The sequence below is a fragment of the Triturus cristatus genome, chromosome 6 (genome assembly GCF_964204655.1).
Source record: "Triturus cristatus chromosome 6, aTriCri1.1, whole genome shotgun sequence".
NCBI classification, from domain to species: Eukaryota; Metazoa; Chordata; class Amphibia; order Caudata; family Salamandridae; genus Triturus; species Triturus cristatus.
In genome coordinates, this window is record NC_140589.1 from 1,035,591,857 (window position 1) to 1,035,615,088 (window position 23,232).

The window sequence follows — 23,232 nt, forward strand, 5'->3', positions numbered from 1 at the left end:
CTGGTGAGGGGCCGATTGTGGTATCTCTTGGCGTGGAAGAGGTATGGGCCGGAAGAACATTCATGGGAGCCGGCTGCGGCGATTCACGCTCCCTGCCTGGTGGCTGCTTTTCACCGCCGCTGCCCCGACAAACCCGGTGCTGCTCTCAGCGCTTGAGTCGGTGGGGAGAGGGGTGTACTGTCAGGTGGCGAGAACCGGTAACGCGCTGCTCGCGTCACCACGATGTCCATCCCGACAGTCGAACACCTCGGGAACTACATTTCCCAGGACGCCCGGCGGATCACGCCCCCACGTGACCGGCGCCGTGCGCGACAGCGGATAAAGCCGCCAACAACCTACGAGCGGGGCCGATGATTCCTGCCTGTCCCGTCTCAACCCTTGTGCTGACGCAACGTTCCAGTCCAGTATCCTCGGCCTCGCCCTCGTCCTTCCGACCCAGACTCCCCTGCTCCAGCGGTGTGTCCTCGCCGGCAGCCCCGACGCTAGGAAGACCTCGGGGAGTTCCCTGCTCTCAACGTCCCAGCCTCCCGGAAGACACCTCCGGCGCTCCTCTGCCCACGGAGTACCGGGTCCAGAGTGGAAGCGCGAAGGTGAAAACCTCGCCGGCGACCCCCGACGCTAGTAAGGCGTCTGAGAGATCTGTGCCCTCAACGTTCCAGTCTTCCTGAAGAAACCCCAGGCGCTCCTCTGCCCATGGAGTTCCGGGTCCAGAGTCGCAGCGCGAACAGGTGCGCTCCTCTGCCCACGGAGTGCCGGGTCCAGAGTCGCAGCGCGAACAGGGGCACTCCTCTGCCCACGGAGTTCCGGGTTCAGAGTCGCAGTGCCCGCTCCATTCTCAGTTCTACGTAACTGTGAGTACTGTTTTACATTTGCCTTCAGGGAGGCGTCTTTCTTTGTTCTCCGTGTTTGACCCTGATCCGTGGACGCGCTCTGGGGCCTTAAGCACTGCTTTGGAAGTGCTGGTCTTTGCTCCCAGAGAGGTCACGCCCCATTGACCATCCGAACCCGTCGCAAGGGTCCGCCCTGGCTCTGCGACCGTGAGCCAGTGCTCTCGTTCAACTGGGCTACACGTCGTCCCAGGCCAGGGGGCCTTTCTCCATAAGGGTGGGAAGGTAGCAGGTGAGAACACGACTACAGAGTGGTGGGGAGGTAACGGGAGGGTCACAAGTGACGTATTTCTTATGGTGTGCTTGTTTCGTTCCAGGTCCCTCTCCCAGCTGCTCCTTCCCTTCCTTCCCTCGCTCACCTGTCTCCATAGTCCGTGTGTGTCACACGTTTTCCGGACTGGGGACGGATGGGAGGTGGATCCCATTAAAGCATCAGCGTCATCCTGAGGAGAGAATTCCCCGGCCACCGTGACAGTATTGGAGAACTTTGTGTTAGCACCAGGTCCTTTACACTAGGACGCATTAATTTTTGTAGGCATGGGAAGATTATGTGATTTGCCCATAATGAAGGATGCTCAGCCAATGCTGAAATTCGAACCCAGTTTCCCAGCTCCATAGTCGGCAGCTGTGGTCTTTCCATCACATCCTCTCCCAAGAGGATGCCACATCGTTTCCCTAGCCTTTGGCTCAGTTCTACATTTTGTGATTATGGACAGATCACTTAATCGCCCCATTTCTAAACAGAACAAGCATTGGCGAAGCCAGTAGGTTTCGCCTGTGCAAAATCTAATATTTTTAGGTCTTGGCTAGAAAGCGCATGTGCTGTCTCGAAGAGAAATGTGTTCTATCTGTGGTCTTATAGGCCACCTATCTCCTACCATTGGTAAACTTCACCATCGCTGTCATTCTCTTTGATGCCATTCGTCATGGCATGCGGGCGTCATGCCCTTTTCTTGTCTTTGGTCTTCCCATAGTGCATGTTTCCTTACATTGCTCCCGATTTGCGTTGCTATTTTTTCTATGTGTTAAAGACCTCTTTAGGAGTACTTGTGTTTTCAGGCCGTCTCCCTTGTACACATACACACTAAGCACTAAAATGAATGCACATGTACAAAAACAAATGCATTTCTTAAAAAGTGGTTAAAACATGAACAGCACTTGTGTTTTTTTCTTTGCACGATCCAATGGTATTGGGTCGCGCCTGTTTTGCGATAATGTGAATATGAGCCAATGGTATTGGAGCGCATTAAGTGTTTACTAGTTAGATTTCACAATGACACATTTATTTTTGTCACTGTTCCTACTTCAATTAAGATATTTTTTTATGCTTTCATTGTTGCTTCCTCCCACCCTCTCCTGTTGTTGCTTGCCCATCTCTCCATCCCTTCCTGCTTCCATGCTTGACCCGTCCCCCCACTAGCTCTCTCGTCGCTGAGGCTTTTTTTCATTTTTTTTTTAACAATCTGAAGGTAATGGAGTGCTTGTTCCATCTTCTATCTTGCCATTGTGCTAACACCAGCTGATGGTATTGTAGTGCTTTAAATGCTCACCAGTTACATTATACAATGACACATACATTGTTGTATGCTGGGGAAGCATACGTCCCAGAATCACACACTGTTCAGCCGACCATCGAGATTCTAATCTGGTTCCTCAGTTCACCTGTCAGCAGCTCTGGCTGTTATGCCACATCCTTGCTTCCCTTCAAAGCTCCTCAGCTGTTCTTCACTATCCCTTCCACGTTTTTTCAGCAAGACCCATTAAAAACACCGAACAAGCTATGTTGTCTAGGAGCACATCTTCTGGTCAGCATGCCTGAAAGTCACTAAAAAAACAATATGATGTGGCCAGTGCAGGCCACGTGATAGCGCTTTTTTGTGTTAGGAGGGGCAGGACAATAAACTTAACATAGGGGTTGAAGAGGCTTGGCCTCAGCTCAACATCCTGTGATTCTGGGCTTTCAGTGACTTTCAGCCATGCTGAGCAGCCAATGTGCTGCCAGATAACATGACTAAAAGACATTGACACTGAAAATGCCAATAGCTTGGTAATTGCATACACTATTGGCTTTGCCAATGCTTGTTGGTAATAGGTGTAAATAGTGTAAGCGTTGTAAAAGTTATAAGTGTTAAAATGCTTAGTTATATGTAGCGCCACGGTATACCAGACGGTGACTCGCTCCTGTCCCTCGGGCTGAGTGGTCGCTCCCCAGTGCCTCCCTGCTTCAGTCGGTATCGTTGCTTGGCTGCCTATCTGCTCATTTAAATCATTATTGCTGCCTGCTGTGTGCCTGGTTGCCGCGCTGAACAATTTGCATTTCTGTACTGCTAAAGCGCCGCTTTTTCAGCATTTGCGCATTTCCGCTGGGCTCCCCCCTCCGCCTCCATTTTGCCTGTGTTGTTGTTGTTGTTGTGCTCATCTCTAGCCCGCCCCGCCTCCCAGCTGAGACGCCCTCCCACTGACCAGAACAGCGCTCCAATACCTGAAAGCGCCGTGACTCGCTCCTGTCCCTCGGGCTGAGTGGTCGCTCCCCAGTGCCTCCCTGCTTCAGTCGGTATCGTTGCTTGGCTGCCTATCTGCTCATTTAAATCATTATTGCTGCCTGCTGTGTGCCTGGTTGCCGCGCTGAACAATTTGCATTTCTGTACTGCTAAAGCGCCGCTTTTTCAGCATTTGCGCATTTCCGCTGGGCTCCCCCCTCCGCCTCCATTTTGCCTTTGTTGTTGTTGTTGTTGTGCTCATCTCTAGCCCGCCCCGCCTCCCAGCTGAGACGCCCTCGCCCCTCCCCCTCCGCTATCCATATATGACAGTAGTTCCCGCGCGCAGCGTCCACGCGCAGCGTCCGCGCCCAACCCGCGCCGAAGGTGCGCCAAAGGTAAGCCCGTCTACGCCCGTCCGCGCCTGGACCGCGCCCAGCGCCAGTCCCCCTGCCCCTCGCGCTGCCCAGCCCTCCCGCATTACCTACGATGCCGCCTCCCTCCTAGCCCTCGACCCCGGTCGCGCCCCCAACTGCGTCCAAGCCGCTCCTGGACACACCCATGGACCTTTCTCTTGCTACTCCTGCAAATTCATCGGCACCGACAACATCTCCGCTACTACCACACCACAGATTCCCGACCCCAACCACCTACAATGCATCCTTCTCAACACCCGATCTGTCCACAGACACGCCATTGACCTATGGAATCTACTAGACACCACCTCCCCGGACATCGCCTTCCTAACGGAAACATGGATGAACGCTTCCTCCGCCCCAGACATCACCATTGCCATCCCTGAAGACTATAAGATCACTCGCAAAGACCGTACCAGCCACACAGGAGGAGGAATCGCTATCGTCCATAAGAAATCAATCCGCATCTCAACCAGCTATGACGCCAACCTCGCCAACTCCGAACACCTTCACTTCCAGATCCACATCGACCCCAAGACCACACTCAGAGGCACCCTCCTCTACAGACCACCAGGACCCCGCGCAAAATTCAGTGAAGACATCACGGACTTCATCACTCCACTCGCGCTCCCCTCCAAAGAATACATCCTTCTGGGAGACCTCAACTTTCACCTTGAAAAGATCAACGACCACAACACCACCACCCTCCTGGACAACCTCGCCAACCTCGGACTTAAACAACTGGTCACTTCCCCCACCCACATCGCAGGTCACACACTCGACCCCATCTTCTCCTCCAGCAATCATGTCTCCTTCAGCCACACTACGGATCTCCTCTGGACTGACCACAGCTGCGTTCACTTCACCTACAACAAGCCCAAACCCACCAACCACCTCCAACCGACTCTGCAAAGAAACTGGAACAAAATCACCTCCGACCAGATCTCCTCATCGCTCCTTCTAAACACCCCAGCCCACTCCTCGGACCCAAACCTAGCCGCCGCCAACTTCACCCGATGGCTATCCAACACCGCAGACACCTTAGCACCACTGAAAAAACGTCAAAGCAAACCTGGCAACAAGAAGGCCTCATGGTTCAACGATGATCTTAAGAAGTCCAAGAAACTCTGCCGCACCCTTGAAAAAGCGTGGAAAAAAGACCCAACCACCAGCACCAAGGACGCCTTCAAAAACGCCACCCGCACTCACCACCAACTAATCCGAAAGGCCAAGAAAACAGCATTCAAGGACCGACTCGACAACAACGCCCACAACAGCAAGGAACTTTTCAACATCGTCAAGGAGTTTTCCAATCCCTCGGCCAACTCCAACGACATCACCGCCTCTCAAGCCCTCTGCGACTCCCTAGCCTCATTCTTCCACAACAAGATTGCAGACATCCACAACAGCTTCGACAACCAACCCGGGGCCCAACCCACCCAACCACATGCTGAACACTCTCCCCCCGCGAACACCCTTAACGACTGGAACCCAATCTCCACTGAGGACACCATCCGCCTAATGAACTCCATCCACTCAGGATCCCCCACAGACCCATGCCCTCACCACATCTTCAACAAAGCAGACTCCGTCATAGCACCGCACCTCCGAGACGTCATCAACTGCTCCTTCAACTCCGCCACCTTTCCGGAAACCTGGAAACACGCTGAACTCACCGCCCTTCTGAAAAAACCCACAGCGGACCCCACCGAACTCAAAAATTACCGCCCCATCTCGCTCCTTCCATTCCCGGCCAAAGTAATCGAGAAAGCTGTCAACAACCAGCTCACCGCTTTCCTCGAAGCCAACAAATCCCTCGACTCCTCACAATCTGGCTTCCGAGCAAAACACAGCACTGAGACCGCCCTTATCGCAGCAACAGACGACATTCGAACCCTACTGGACAATGGAGACACAGTCGCCCTCATCCTCCTCGACCTCTCTGCTGCTTTCGACACAGTCTGCCACAGCACCCTGTTACAACGCCTCAATAACATCGGAATAAAAGGAAAAGCACTTGAATGGATCACCTCTTTCCTCACCGGAAGAACCCAGAGAGTCCGTCTTCCACCATTCAAGTCCGAGGCCACCGAAGTCATCTGTGGCGTACCACAAGGATCCTCTCTCAGCCCCACCCTCTTCAACGTATACATGAGCCCCCTCGCGACCATCGCCCGCCAACACAACCTCAACATCATCTCTTACGCGGATGACACTCAACTGATCCTTTCTCTCACCAAGGACCCCAGCACCGCCAAAACTAACCTACACGAAGGAATGAAAGAAGTTGCTGAATGGATGAAACATAGCCGTCTGAAACTGAACTCAGATAAAACAGAAGTCCTCATCCTAGGTACATCCCCCTCTGCATGGGACGACTCATGGTGGCCGGTAGCCCTTGGAAAAGCACCCATCCCGACAGACCACGCACGGAACCTAGGCGTTATCCTGGATTCTTCACTCTCAATGAACAGACAAGTCAGCGCCGTATCTTCATCTTGCTTCAACATTCTTCGCATGCTCAAAAAAACATTTAGATGGATCCCCACCGAAACCAGGAAAACAGTCACCCATGCTCTAGTCACGAGCCGACTGGACTACGGAAACACCCTCTACGCAGGCACTACCGCTAAACTCCAAAAGAAACTCCAACGAATCCAAAACGCCTCAGCCAGAATCATATTAGACATCCCACGCAACGAACACATCTCTGGTCACCTGAAAGACCTCCACTGGCTACCCGTCAATAAGAGAATCACTTTCCGACTGCTAACCCACGCACACAAATCACTCTACGACATCGGACCAGAATGCCTCAACTCAAGACTGTCCTTCTACACCCCCTCCCGCCAATTACGTTCCTCCAGCCAAGCCCTCGCCCCCGTACCTCGCATCAACAAGACCACCATGGGAGGCAGATCCTTCTCTTACCTGGCTGCTAAAACATGGAACTCACTCCCCACTCACCTTCGCCTTACCCAGAACCACCTAGCTTTCAGAAAGCAACTTAAAACGTGGATTTTTGACAAGTAATCCTCCCCCCCCCCCCCTCCTTAGCGCCTTGAGACCCTCTGGGTATGTAGTGCGCTTTATAAATTCTCTGACTTGACTTGACTTGACCATAGTAACCTTGCGGTAGACCGTGGTACATGCTAATTTGAAGAGAGTAATTGATAAGCTAATAGCTATCTTTACAAAATGTAAATGGCAGCCATGTAGTTTTCAGCACACTTTCACTGCTTTCTTGGTTAGGGCTTTAAATATAGATAAGTAGTATTTTTATTGTTTTTACCTACATATTACTACTTATCAAAGTGCTGATAGGTAGAGAAATCTACTTATATTTTCTATATATTTTTACAGCACTTTACAGAGAAACGTGCACATTTTTTAAAAGTGATTTTCAATAGCACGGCAATTTGTAGGTATTACTGCAGTACTCCATAGACTTTTTGGCAAATAATTAAATATGTAAATATTGAAAAAACATTCTAGTGCACTATATTTGTAAAAGATAATGTACAGTGTATTTTTCATTTTTTAACATTTAATGACAACTTCAGTACTTCCTAGAAAGTACTATGGTATTCCTTACATTTAAAAAAATAAAATATAGAAACTTATAAATAATTATTCCTACTTTAGCAAAACTACTGCGGCATCAGATATCTCTAAGACATAATGGTTTATAACTTAAAAGATACTTACCCTACTTACCTGTAATATCCAAGAGATCTTCTGCCTAGTAGGGTGGAGAATATTAACGAAACTGTACCATCGGTTCGGAGCACCGGACATGCAACTTTATTTCTATTGCACACAGGCGCTACACGCGCACTATTGGACAAAACACCACGCGTACATCCCACATATAGCGGTGGAGGCGGACAATGTACACCCGACTCCACTGATGGCTTTTGTATCTAAACCCACATCCTAAACACATACTGACATGATCCAACCTGTGTGCTGCACCTCGAGGGCGTGGCATACACTAGCGAGCAGAGCGGACAAACTACCTATTTATGCCTCAGCACTTCCCATTGCCAACCACCCGAAGCTATCGGTGACGCAGGAAAAGAAAATGACACAGCTATTGTCGGACATGAAGATCTCCGCCATGAAGGATGTTTTCCCGCATGGCAGATTTATACAGCGGGGCGACCCATCATTGAGCATATATAACACACCAATGAAGATGTTTGCCCTTCTGCGCTTGCAGATGGTGATCAGGAATATGTATACAACCTACCCGAAGGAACCACCAACACTACTCTCACTACAAGCTCTGCTGTAAGCACCAACATGCCAGAAATTAATTACCCGTCTATACACTGCATCACAATCAGAGCAAAGAGAGCTTAGAAATACATCACTTATCAGGTGGGAAATACTGCTAGGAGAAGCAATTGAAGTACAGAACTGGGAATATAGCTGCATGCAATTAAGGTTATTGACATCAAATTGTAATTTGCGTATCATACACTTCAAATTCCTGCATCAATTTTATTACTTCCCGATGCAATTACATAGATACGGTCTCAGAACACATGACAAATGCCAAACATGCGACGCTCTGCACGCAGATTTCCTACACCTAGCGTGGGCATGCCCGCAGATACACAAATATTGGCAAGATATAATGGATTCAATAACGGGAATGCTTGCTGAACTGGTACCGAACACTCCTCTGGTGTGCTTGCTGGGGATATATAAATTGAAGCCCGTGAAGAAGCGGAAATTCCTAGCGATATCCATGCTGCTGGCAAAAAGATGGGTGGCCATAAGATGGGGCAGCAAGCTATGGGAAACTATGGAGGTCTATGCGGAAGAATTACCACAAGCATCAAGGCCCAGGGTTTCTGGGAACCGCTAAGACAATATCTCCTGCATATGCAGAGTGATGAGTAAGATATGTTCGGAGATGTGAACAAAACTGTATGAGACAGGCGGCGATGTTTGGTTATATTGAGAGTGGGTGAGTATGAACATGCGATTGTTATCTAAATGCACAGCGTCAGGGTGAATAATGGCATATAATATTTATACTATATGGAAGGCCTCCCTGTACAGCAGGGAATGTTAATGTACTCGTGACTGATCTCATGTACCCGCTGATAACTGTTTGATGAAGCTTGCACATATGTGTATCTAACTTCTGTACATCATGAACTGAATGATTGCAATGTGGGGGTGGCTCATTTGTCAGACCAGACAAAATAATCAAATTTATAAAAAATAAAAAAAGATCTTCTGCCTATCATACTGTGCAGGCCTGCCAAATTTAATGTAAATCCATTCAGCTGTTTTTGCGTAACATAGAATACAATAGTCTGTAGAAAATGCATTAAAGGAAAAATGCGTTTGGGGCCCTTCCTCCTCCTTTTAGCTTTGCACCCCCCTTGACCAATCATCACAAAACTTTCCATCCTCTGTTAATGTAGAAGAAGCTACGGATCAGGAACGTTTTGTGGAGATTCATCAAATGGGCACATTTATTAGCGAGCAAATATCTGAGGAATTCCTATAGCTGGAAATTTTAAACATAAGGAAGGATGAAATTAGGTTGGTAATATAGTGGTGCCTTCAATGTTCGGAGGTAATTTCTAACATGACTATAAGATGAGAGAGAATGATACCTTTCCTGAGAATAAATATCCTTCTACCAAATGTTGCTTTGTCCTTTTCAAACAAACCCATATGGTACAGGTGTTGTAGTACTGGCACTAGAAAATTACAGAAACTAAACAGACTTATTTGCTGAACCTTGATTAAACCTCAGGTTACCGTGCTATGAAAACACTTGGTCATTAAACGTGGTTTAAACTATGTCCCTAAAGGGCGTGATTGATCGCCCACCATCTGTCATTTTAAAATGAGTTTGTTTATTTTAGCTCCAGCCTGTTTTTCTCCTTTATCTGGTGGTATAGTAAAGGACTATTTGGTTGCAAGTGTATTATTTGTAAATGTGCACCTCTGCTTTTTACAGCATATTGAATAAATATTAAATCTGTTTTTCTTTCCTTTCTAATAGTGGAATTTCACAGAATCTTAAGACCGATGAGATTTGCTTGTACGAAATCGGGGGAAATATTGGTAAGTATACGCTTTATTCATTTCAGTAATATCGTTCATTCATTTCATTCATATCGTTTATTCATTTCAGTAATATCGCAGATCGTTGTGTCTCTATACCCCGGACGTGAATTGGGGATGGACCACAATTTCCAGGCCTGTATGTCGGAGGTGGCCCGTTGGATGGCTAGCAACTGTCTTAGGCTAAACTCTAATAAAACTGAGGTAATGCTGTTTGGGAATAACCCTAGCTTCTGGACCCCAACATGGTGGCCTCAGGAATTAGGGGCCCTTCCCAGCCCGGTTAACAAAGTAAAAAATCTCGGGATGGTGTTGGACGACAAACTCACCATGTCACTACAGGTCAAGGCAGTAGCTTCCAAAACGGGCTTCATTTTAAGAATGTTAAAAAAGATCTTGTTTCTGCTTCCTCATGATAGCCGACAAATGGTGGTCACAGCCCTTGTAACTTCCAGACTCGATTACTGCAATAGTTTGTATCTGAATATACAGGAAAACCTGCTGCACAGACTGCAGCTATTGCAGAATGCGGCTGCTAGACTACTCACTGGCATCACGAAATTCTCCCCAATATCCAAGGCCATCCGCGACCTACACTGGTTGCCAATTCAAAGCAGAGTCCAGTTCAAATCTCTGTGCTTGGTGTTCAAGGCCTTGAATGGAGAAGGCGCAGAATACCTTACTAAACGACTCACTAGGTACGTTCCTGCCCGGCATCTTCGTTCAGCGGAAGCCAGTCTTGTTACAGTCCCAGTCATAAAAAAAAGCCCGTTGGGGAGGACGTAGTTTTTCCTACGGGGCTGCCAGGCTTTGGAACAAATTGCCTCTCCACCTGAGATGCATGGAGAACCTATTGCATTTCAGGAAAGCTTTAAAAACCTGGCTGTTTCAGTAATTAATTCTGCTTAAGGATCTTGGAATTGTGGACAGCGCCAGGACACCTACTTGGTAATCGCGCGCTTTACAAATCACCATAACATAACATAACATCCAACTGTTTATAACCAATCATTGTTCAAAATGGAGTGCAAGCTCAAAGACTTGCTTAGCGTGACTCACATAAATTTACATTAAAATGCCAAATTAGTGCAAACTTTATAACTCAATATTTTTCTAATTCAGGATTCAATTGTTTTTTAAAGGAATTTTTAAAGCTGATTAAACAATATAGGTGAGCGCACTTACCAACACAAACTCCCTCGCCCCACCCTAAAGAATTCAAAATTCTCCTACTTCCATTTTTTATTATTATTATTAGGAGCTTATAAAGCGCACTTATACCCACGGGTGTCCTGGTGCTGCACACTGAACTCCCTGGAGAACGAGGGGCTCAATCCCTAAATAACCAAGTCTTCAGCCACTTTCTAAAAGAGAGGAGCTCCTCAGCCTTCCTGATGTGCGCCGGCAGGCTGTCCCAAGCTTTCGCTGCACCATAGGAAAAGGTATTTCCTCCCAAGCTGGCCTTTTTTATTCGGGGCACAGCCACTAGTTTGCTTTCTGCGGAGCGCAGTGCTCTCCCGGGCACATACCAATTGAAGCACCTATTCAAAAACTCTGGGCCACTGCCCTTCAATGCTTTGAATACCACGTACAGCGCCTTAAATTGAGCTCGTCTGGATACCGGCAGCTAGTGCAGTTGCTGTAGGCTGTCTCGTACAGAGACAAACCTTGGAGTGCCTGTTAGCAGTCTCGCTGCAGCGTTTTGTACCATCTGTAGTCTGTACAGATGGGTTTTTTTTCAGCTTCAGGTACAGACTATTACAGTAGTCCAAACGCGACAGAATAAGGGCTGAGACTGCCAACCTGAAACCATCGGCTGGAAGAGAAAATGTTATTTTTCTAAATATCCTGAGGATATGGAAGCATGTTGAAACCACTCCACTAACCTGCTCCCCAAAATCGAGTTTCTGGTCCATGCAGAAGTGCATCAGGCCACATATCCGTAGTCCAGATGTTAGGATTATTCCCGAATATCATGACCTCGGTCTTCCCTGCATTCAATTTGAGGCAGTTTTAGGCCATCCAGCCTGCAATGTCTTTCAGGCAATCATGGCACCTCGCGGCCATATCCACTTGTGACCCTTGTTGAATAGATAACACGATTTGTGTGTCATCTGCATAGGAGGTGAGTTGCCAGAGGGCTAACATAAATGTTGAAAAGCGTGGGGCTCAAGGTAGAGCCCTGTGGTGCCCCGCAAGGGAGGGCAAATGGTTTGGACTTATCCGGCCCCAGATCAACTGTCTGGATTCTGTCGGCCAAAAAAGATTTCAGGAGGCTCCAGGCAGTGCCTTCCACCCCCACCCTCGACAACCGGTCCATCAGCACCCCGTGATGGACCGTATCGAAGGCTGCCGACAGATCCAACAAAATCAGGACAGCCACCCCTCCCTGGTCCACCACAACTCTAACCTCCTCCGTGGCCTTAATCAAGGGCAGTTCTGTGCTGTGTCCTGTGCGAAACCCAAACTGCGTGGGGTCGAGTGCCTTGGTTCTCTGAAAAAAATAACTTAATTGCCTATTTATGGCCTTCTACAGTAATTTAGCTGGAAGCAGGAGACGTGAAATGGGTCTGTAGCTATTGGGGTCATTTTTATCAAGACTAGTTTTTTTATTAAGGGAAGGATAGAGGCAACTTTCCACCTCCTAGGATCGTTACCCGACTCAATGATGGTGTTAAACACTGGGGTAAGAGTAGTAACAATCACTTCAGGACAGATTTTAAGAACCGCCACTGGGCAGGGATCACTAGGCGCTCCCGACCGGGCAACCCGCAGAAGGCCAATGACCTTCTCCGTCTGTAGCGGACTAAAACTTACTTATCTATCCGGAGCCAGCCTCACCCTAGAGTCTAGGCTAAATGCTGCTTCCCCTGCCTCTCCATGAGATTTGGAGAAGGAGGAGAAAATCCCTTCCACTTTGTTTTGGAAAAAGGTGGCCAGCAATTCGGATAGTGCCGGACTACTGTGTGTGATGGGTTTGGTGGAAACCATAAGCTTCGTAATGGTCCTAAACAATTCTCTGGAGGAAGAGTTGGCCGTCTTTATCTGATCAGTAAAGTAGGCGTTTTTGGCCTCTATTATTAATTTCTTGTAGATAGAAAGGCTCTCTTCATGCTTTTCTATATTATTGGAACTGTACCCATTCCTCCATATTCTTTCAAGCCTCTTGCAGTCAGTTTTATGTTTTTGCAGAGTTTTGGAAAACCAAGGGGCAGAGGGCTGGGCCCGCCTAGGAGTAAAGAGTTTAACTGGCGTAAATTTATCACAAGCCCTCTCAATCCACTTTGAGTACATCTCCTCTGCTTTGTCTACATCTGCTGGAATGCTGGGGGTACTTAAGGTTAGAAAATTGCCCATCTCAGACTCATCTATATTTTTCCATGCCCGGATTGCAATCTTATCCCTTGGCTTGGAGTCAGCCGGGATCTGAGACACTTGTGAAAGTGTGAAAATTATAGCTGCATGATCTGTCCATGGAAGCGGCAAAATTTCCAATATGTCCAAAGCGAAGTTATTGGAATAAATGCCATCCAGGGTATGCCCTGCTATGTGCGATGGTCCAGCCACCCTTTGATCTAGCCCCCCTCCGTACATGAGATCCATAAGTCTCTTATTATCCGGTCTGAAACATCTTCCAGATAAAAATTAAAATCTCCCATGATGGTGAAGGAGTTCGAGCACAGTCTATCCTCCAACAAAGCGCTGAGCGAGTCCAGGAACATGCCTCTGGGCCCTGGAGGACAATAGATCAGCAGTGCTCTAAAGATATTTTGGGGGGAGAGGCGGACACTAATAGACAGTGCTTCACATGCTTGGTTGGAGGCTATAGAGAAGGAGGGCTCCAGACTGCTGTGATAGATAACAGCGTGCCCTCCCCCTCTTCTTAAGGGTCGATCCAGCGTGTGACAAACAAAGTTTACTGGCAAAGCCTTCACAATGTCAGGACCTGAGGAATTATCTGTCCATGCCTCCGTAATAAAAGCCATCTTGATAAGATGCTCTTCCATGAACAGATTGCATTCCAGGCTATGCTTAACCAGTGACCTGGCATTTAACAATAAGCATTTCCATAGTGGAACTTCTGTCCCTCGGTTCTGTGGGCCCTTCCTCTCTTTGAGCGATATATTACTACGGCATGCCAGGATATCCTGCAAGGGGCATTGACAGAGCATGCAATTGGCGACCAAATCTTCCGGACTTGTAAGCCTTCCCACCCTCTGGGTCCATGCTTCTAAGCAGCTTGGGGGAGTATCTTAAGACATCTGGTGTATCAGAGCCAGGGGGATTAGCCCTGAGCCCGGCCCGAGTGCAGACAGGCGCCTTAGGGTTTAAATGCACTGCCCAGTCCACCCGCCCAATCAGAGTCCCGTTCCCCGCCTCCCTATTCCTCCAATCAGCCGCCTCTCACTCGGCGTCACTGGGAATCCGGAAGAACAAGCAACCACGGTAGCCCTTCCGGCCCGGTAAGCCCATTAAAACAAATAAAACAGAGTAGCAGCACATGAATTAAAATACAGAATGGCTAAAAGAATAGCAGCACTTGTAACAAAAAAGAGCGTGACCTGGCGGGTAATGAACACAATCCGATCTCCAGAGGTGTACATATGAAGAAGTATGTACCTAGCTTTCTAAAGGCCCTCCCATGAATAAGTCATGTTGCACTTGTTAACTTTATGATCTACTTTTGTGTGACGGGCGCACACATATATACACCCACTCAGAAGTTATGGTACTCTGAGCCTTGCTGGGCAAGTGACTCCTGTAAAGTTTAGGAAGAGATAATGAGAACCTTGTCCCCATAGTTTTCTAAAAACACACTCTAGGCTAGTATTATATGCTAATTTCTCATGATCCATAGTAGCCCTTAGCCTCTGAATTCACAATTCATAAGTGGATATTTGTTCCTTTCCTATTAAGGATAAGATCACCTCAAGTAATTATCACAATCCTTATTAGAGTAAATCACTAAAGGCACAAAATTAACCTAAGCTCAACTCCTGGTAGCTATGGCACAGAGTGGCAGCCTTATCTTAGAGGCAATATGTGAAGTTGTAATGCAGTACCAAACCAGCAATAAAGTCAAAATGCAAAACAATAGACATCCAAAATGAATTAGAATAACAGAGTAAAATTTAATAGAATAATGCTGAAATTACACAATCCAATAAGGGGAACCAGAAATATTATTTTTGATGTTTTAAGTACTGATTGTGCAAGAAGCTCAAAGAGCCAATGATTGTCAGTGGTTATTGTAGATCAGGACCTAGACGCAATTTGACACTGATGGTGATGGAGCGCAGGTCAGACACACTAACCAGGTTTACCCTTGTCAAATATTTTACCTTCAGACGTCAGTCTTTTAAGTCCCAATCCACCACAGCGATACATTTGTAAAGGTCCCACAGAAGTTCAGAAGAGTCACTTGTAGACTCACAGGGTGTCAGGCAAAGTCTAGTCCAAGTTCAGTTGCCACTGATCTGCTGGGCAGTTGCAGGGAAAGTCTCTAGGTGCTTGTTGTATCTCGGTAGTGTAAACAAGAACGTCAAGGTCAGCCTTGTGACCCTTGGAGTTCATATCTTTGTCCTGGCTGAAAAAGAGAGAACAGGTGAGTCCTCCAGAGCTTTTCTCAGGTTCAGCAGGTTCAGTCCTCATCTGATCTTACTAAGATCCAGAAGTGTTCTGAATTGGGTACCTGGAGATGATACATTTATTTTTGGCATGAACAAGGGGGTAGGAATGCCCCCTAGTGGCACCATAATCAAAAGGGGGAAGGCTCTTGGGGCAGAACCTACCCACTTTGGCCTTTTTCAAGATGGCTGACTTCTTCGGCCTCAGTAAACTTGGGCTCTGAGGGCTGGGGCTGTATGTGGGAAGCGTACTATGGTAATCCTAGTGTCCTCCCATATCTCACAGTAAAAGCTAGTTTAAGTCAGTACCCGTACTGCCAAGAAACTTGTGGTAATGAATGTACTCAAGTACAATGGATTACCGGTAAGTGTATTGGAGCTGCTATCCATAACGGACCATCTACTTTTTCGAAGAAAGCTGAAGACTTGGCTTTTTTCTCAATAAAGTTAGGTATTTGAGTACTTCAGTCACTGTCTGTCTCTCTGTCTTGGCTGCTAGCGCCCTGAGACCTTTTGGTGATTTGTGCGCGTTATAAAAACATTTGACATTGACATTGACATATTGCATCCTGAAAGGAGCAGCCAACGATGACTGCAAACACACAGAGGTCTCTATGCAATCCTAACCATTTTTTCAAGAACCCCAGAACATTCTAAATACAACATTCCACCCCCACCCTGCCCCCTCCCAGGTCCTGAATGCAGAATATAACAAAACTCAGAGACAGGAGTGCAGTAGAACAAAAATGAGCTTTCAGCAACCAGACAGCGGGGACACACAAACAGTTTATGTATTTTTTTTCCCTCTTTAGAAGTGCGCCCCAAATGTTATATGTAAACCTAGCAGACCGGTCAAACAAGCTTTGAGACCAGAATGTCAAAAAGAGGCCCATCTTCACTGGGTTCTGGCTGGGGGCGAGGGGGAACAAAAGAAGATCCCTGTCAGCTAACATTTGCCTGTAACAGGTACAGCCTCTTTGAAGTGCCCCCCAAGTATCATTTGAAAAACCCCAGCAAACCTGCCAAGTAGGTCCTGACACTGTGATGTCAACAAGAGGCACACTGTGATGTAAGCTGGTTAGGCTGAGGGGGGACAAAAGAAGGTTGCAGACCTAGGTGTTCCTACATCTCCTTGTGACAGGTAGGTCTCTTTAAACGTAATCAAGTCCTTGAGCCGAACCTACAGGCCAGGCACAACAGTACCTCCCCACAACCAAGTCCATTTTCTGTCTTATAAACAAGTTCATGTCTATTGCAATGCTAACTTCTGGCTGTCAAAAGATGGTGAACAAAATGCAGCTTCAACTTCCAGGGACTTCAGACAACGGCAAAGGTAACTTTCTGAAAGTAATCTAAACATTTATTACAAATCCACCTGCTCCAGTGAATAGGGCTTTAAAAAATATTTCAGAGTTCAAACTTTACGTTTTTGCTGTTTCCTACGCAGAGATAACACTTATTAAACTTACTATTGAATCCCAGTGCCTTCCTATGGAGCAACAAACCCTGCTACAGTGAAAATAGCTAACAGAGCTTTTTCACTGGTACATTATACTTTTACATATTAGACTTTAAAAAAAAAACACGCACCCTGCCTTATGGGCAATAAGGTCTACTTCGGAAATTCTTAGTAATATTTAAAATAAAGGTTCTGGCCTATCAAAATAGATTAGTTTGACAGGTTGTGTTTGCAGTTTTAAAACTGCATAGCAGGTTGCAATGGTAGGCCTAGAGGGATTCTTTACAGTGCTACTGCAATGGATGGCACAGTGATTGTGAAGTCCACTGGTAGCATTTAATTTACCAGGCCTAGATACACATGGTACCCCACACTAGGGACTTATGAACACATTAATTGTGCCAATCTGGAGTATACCAAGTTTACCATATTGGAAGGAGGAGCAGATGCATTTTATCCCTGTTAGCAGAATTAAAATCCACAGAGTTCTATAACAGGCAAAAATAGGGTTCATGAAAATGGCAAAAACAAAAACTGGGGTGACTGATCTACATAGAAATATAGAGATGTTAGATATGGACATTTATCAAGTACAATTCTTGTAGTCTGTAGTGCTTGTTCTCTAATACCCATCGTGAATTTCTCCAATATCAGGCAGCCCCAAAGAATATGTAGAAAAGTCCTTTTTACATCCCACCCTCTCCAGCATTCTGTGCTTCTTGCAGTATGACCTTTAATCTGAATGGATGCAGTTCTAGCTGAATAGTATGCTTTGGATTGATTCAGTCCCAAGGACATGTGAGGCAAAGTTATTTGCTCTGATAAACACCTCGGGTCATTATTTTTCAATAACCGTTCAACCAAGTCCTTTCTCCCTTTGCAGTTGGGATGGGCGTTTGTTATTTGTGTGGGGTGCGATTAGCTGTAAATGTATGTTGCAGGCCATATGATTGGCCAATGTCTCAGTTTGGTATAATAGAATCACTCTAATTCCAGGATCCTATACGTCATCTCAACATATTTTCCCTTAATGAAAAGGTAATTTATCCAATAACATACCCTTCCTTTGTGGCATAGAAGCCATGACTTATCCAGTCCTGGAGAGAAGTGTTTATTGCCAAAGAGGTATAGGTGGAGAGACCCAGTGTACAAGTCAGATGATCCTATACAAGCAATGTCACACCGGTGACAAGATTCTATATAGGTTATTTCCCAGTTTTGCTTTGGGGATCCAAGTACCTCACCCAAAGGCCGTTTTACCAGATAATATTCTAAAAAACACCACCCACAAAGTGTCTGTTTTGCCCTTCAGCCACTCCACTACATATCTAAGCTGGGAAGCTTGATAATAGTGTAAGAGTTGCAGTATCTCCCAAACTGTGTGCTCTGTGATGTGTAGTGTAGTGTTGCCATTTAAGTCACCATTTATCAGGGGCCCATATAAAGGTTTTGTATAATCTCTGTTGGTGGATGATGTCACTTTTATTCAAAAGTAACCGGATGGTCAGAAATGAGTACTATGTCCTAGATAAATACTCCTCTTCTGGGCAACAATCCAAACCACTCAAGAGTGTGTATAGTTATATGTATGTGTTATTTCTGTAGGACTAACATAGCCTGGAGGCAGACGAGCACTGTGCAGGGTCAAAAACAAGCATAAATTCAACAAGAAGAGGGAGCTGGTTTGTGAGTTGTCAATGGATTGTGATGAAGGGTTGTTTAAAGAAGTGCATCTTCAATTCCTTCCTAAATGAAACCGCGTTGTGGACTTCATGGAAACAGGGATGTTGTTCAGATCCAGGGTGCATATATAGAAAAGTCCTGCTGCCTTGTTTTTTTTCATTTTCACACTTCTCAGTCTGCAGTCTGATGGTATCCTGGTTATGGATGTGCTGAAACCACCAGATATGATTAACTCATCTACAATATAATCAGGGGTTCTGGTCTTGATGGCTTTGTAAATGATGCAGCTGGTTTTGAAGATGGTGTGCGCTGGTAAGAGCAGCCAGTGGAGGTCTATCAAGATGGGGGTTATTTGATTATTTTCTTTAGGCCCTTGATGTGTCGTGCTGAGTGGAATGCCCTTGGGGGTATCAATGTGCCCTCTGTGAGGCACTGGACTAGGGCTTTACAAACATCTAGATGCAAGAGTACAAGGACTTGTACAGCAGTTCTGAAGTCACTTTCTGGGAAAAATTGTTTCACTTTCTTCAGACGATAAGGCTAATAACAGGAGGTCTGTTTTTCAACAATGTGTTCCTTAAAGGCGAGGTTGGAGTTCAGTAAAAGTTGGGGTTTGAAGCCATCTAGGTTAATGACATTGAGATAGGCTTGTACTGTTTCTTGTTGGTTGTTCTAGACAAGTAACAGAAATTCTGTCTTGGTTGGTGTGAACTTCAAGTTGATGCTAAACATACAGGTATGGCTGATGTGCAAACACTGTTTGAGACTGTGGATGTGTGAAGTAGAGAAGTTTTTTAAGATGAGTTGTGTATCATTGGCATGTTGAAGACTTTTGATGCTGTTATCTATGAATAAAGCACCAGGCCGCTCCATGTAGACGTTCAAGATGAGGGGAGTCAGTATGAAACCCCTGGGAGAGGTGGACTTCATAGGTAATAGGGATCTTTTGGGGCCATGGGCTGCTAAGCAAACCCAAATAACTTGGGTGACTTTGACATTGGACTACAGCCAAAGTGAGATTGCAGCCCCAGGCTTTGAACTTTCTTACCTGTGCACTCAAACACAATATGCATACTATTGGTATCAACCCCAGTCTTAAATGCTTCATCTAGTGGTTAAGAACAACAATGCATACGCAACCCCACTCTCCATGATACGACACATGCACAGAAATTAATTTTGTATCTGCATGATGCGGCATGGCACAAACTAAGAGTTAGGCAGAAACTCCCATTGCCATACTCCTCCTCAGTACAATTGATACATCACCCACCCAACTCTGTCTTGTACATGTGAAGGCAAGGTCCTAGCTCAAGTAAAAAAACTACAGGTAAAAAACTGGGGTGACTTCTATCAGGAAAGCACATTCCTTGCCAAAGCTTCCTTCCTCAGGGTTGTACTCCACACACCAAAAGATGCCATCCTGTACTATCACCTCAGAGCCATGCTCAAAGCCAACACATCTAGCTTCCCTCTAGAACCCCCTTCCTTTAAACAACTAGCTACTCTGCTAATATCTTAGATGGCAAAGAAATTGGTGACGAACCTCTACACAAATGGTTCTTATTATTTTGACGTCTGTGGCCCCTCACTGAATCATTATCGGGATCCAGAAGCTTCCGCTGAGTCATTACTGGATGCAGTGGACCCCAGCTTTGCAATGGTTTGAACCACCAAGCAATACTCGAAATTACAGAAACATACATTCATCAAACACATCCACTCATGATATAATGCTTTATTTAATTCACCAACAAATATAGAAAAAAATCACAATCTTAATTTTAATGTAAAGGTTGGAGCTTTTCTAAATTCAATTTAGGCCAATCATTGTCCATACTATAATCTGTTTGCTGAACTTGCACTGCTACCACAAATCATTCTGAGGATATCAACTTAATTTCTAGTCTCCAAATTCAAATTCCTTCACGTTTTCACAGCATTTTAAAATGTTCATCTATACATTTTGCTTCATTATTTGTATACACTTTAATAATCAGTAAATATTATTTAATTTTCTAAGCAGTCATGGACCCCTTGAGTAGGCTTTGCTGACTGACCCCCATGGGTCCCTGGCTCACAGGTTAAGAACCACTGCCGTACACCACAACTCGGGCTGAACCAGCATAACGGTTGCAAACTCTAGGGTGAGATGGGTTGAAGTGCTACGAAACCAGCTCACGGAAAATGAATAGAAATTTTACTACACGTAAACTGCTCATTTAACATCCAGCAGTAGACACCGCTTAACATTTCAAATACTTACATTGGCTATATTACACTCCAGCAGCTAAGGAAAACTGAAATTAACAAAAACAAATGTATACAAAATAAATCATATCCGTGAATCCATGAACTCCTTGTCTAACAGAATATTGAATACATTTAACAATTTAAAAAGATATACACTTTTAAGAAAGTTGTTGTAAAATTGTAAAAGCTAACCTATGGTATCTGAGATTAAACATACTAAATTAAGGTAATAAACCCTGTTTGATTGATGCTATATGAAAACAACAGAAAATAATAAAACAAATTGTTTGCATTGAACGATCATCTCAAGAACAGCAATTTAATCCCTGCATAGGCCTTTCTCAGGAAAAGTCAATAACTAAAAAAACCTAAATCAAATTAAAAGAAATCTGTGATACAAATTAGCTGTGAGCAAAAGTTATGCTCACATGTCATTAGTAGTGGAAATTGCAAAGTGTAAGAGTTCAGTGTCCTTAGAGGCCGCATCACACTTCCCTAATAATTAGGTTTTCAGTATGTTTTTCATGCAGAGATTTCCTGGAATTGGTGTATTTAAGAGCCAAGGGATTGGCTGCCTATTTATAAGGGATAAACAATCCAAGATGATTAAACAATTGAAATTTGTCTCTTGCTTTGACCAAATAGAAAGCTAAGGTGCCTGTGGCTGAAACCTGAGTTGATCCTCTACTCTACAAATTCCCAGCTCAGCAGGACAAATGAAAGAGGGAATGATTTAAGATACTGCTAGTAACCTTCATAAGAAGACATTTCCTGTCAGTTGTATTGCCTTTAGTTTGTATAAGGCTTTAATTAAGCCCATAGTTCAGCCCATTACACCGCAACCTGAACACACTTGCTTTTGTAAGTGTATAGGATCTCTTTGAATTTGATTACACCCCAATTACTTTGAAAATCTAAAGAATGCTTCAAGATCTCTTTCTAGTGAAAAACAAACAAAGGCATCAAGACGTTTTTGAAGCCTGTTGACCGTACAAACCATTAAAACATCATTGTCAGTGTAGATAAGCAGCGAGGCCAGGCGAGAGTCTATCTGGAGCATGTCCTGGCTCATTGACTTGAGATGACCCTCAACGTTATTGATGTAAAAAGAAAAGATGACAATGGTGCAGAAGCACTCCGGGCCACTTTACATAAACATGTTACTACTGTCAATTAGATTTTGCATCATGCAAAATTTCTTTAAAATGAAGATTATAAAAAGGGAAAAAGTACAACTTGCTTTTCCTTATAAAGCCCCTCATGGGGTTTAACCCCTAACCTTCGGGCTGAATGTCTACAATCTTAACTACTAGGCCACAGGTAATACTATATGTGTATGCTAATTATATGTGTCAGGTTAGCTTAGCAATGATGCTCTCTTTTTGTTTGTTTGTGGTTTGTTGAGCAGCAATCTCTAATAGAGCATTTTGTGCCTCAATTTCCCGCTTAAGCAAGGGGAAGTACTTAACAAGCGTTCTTTGTAAGAATATATATTTTTATTATGGATTCACTCAAAAAATATTTTTACCCAGCCACAATCCTCATTACAGCTAGGGATAGAATGGCAGCGAGCGAAAGCACATATCTTGCCCATCATGATAAATCCCTCAGTAGCAAGGGATTAACATGGAAAAGTAAAAGCAGCATCATGTTAAACAACTCTGCCTGTTTAGAAACCAAGAGTGAGCGAGAGGAAGTCAAGTTAACTTTTGCCCGCCTGCAATAAAATCCCACTGCCACAGAAATTAATGCAGACGGATGTTATGAAACATAGCAATAGCTTCTATCCATCTGCTTCTCCAACAGCAAGCTAGTAATGCAGTGAATGTGAGAAAACTAATACTCTTGCATTATAAAATCCTGTTGCAGCTGGGATCAACATGCGCAGTAAAAAAAGTGAATACTTCTCCTGCCCATATAGAATGCTGTTAGAGCAATAGACTATGGTTGTGCGGCAGAAATAAACTTGTCAGCGCTTCTGTTATGACAAGAATGATTGATTCGCAGGATCAATGGGAGTAGATTTAGAAAGTCCCCCGTGAAAAATTCCATCAAAGACACTTACATGGTCTTTCAAAATATTAGATTTATTCAGTAAATACAGCATTGCTGTAGCAATGTAACTTGCAAAAATAGTACCACTGATGAGTAAAAATGTGTGTTCAGTGTATATGAACTGCCTAAAGATGCAATATGAAAGCAAGAACAATAGAGCATATTAAAAAAAGCCAAATATATTTTTTTAACTCTTCTTTATTTTATTTTTAAAAATCAGCCAACACATCAGCAGTTGAATCGTATATGCGACAAATTTGACTTTATTACCAATAATTG

At 45.1% G+C, this 23,232-nt stretch overlaps 1 protein-coding gene across 1 annotated transcript in view; it reads left to right on the forward strand.

Moving 5' to 3' along the window:
• ARHGAP18 (Rho GTPase activating protein 18) overlaps positions 1–23,232 on the forward strand; it is a 730,387-nt gene that overhangs the window by 666,322 nt on the left and 40,833 nt on the right. The window contains exon 14 of the mRNA XM_085611821.1: positions 9,815–9,876. Coding sequence (XP_085467947.1) covers positions 9,815–9,876 — 62 coding nt within the window. The remainder of the gene's footprint in view (positions 1–9,814; positions 9,877–23,232) is intronic.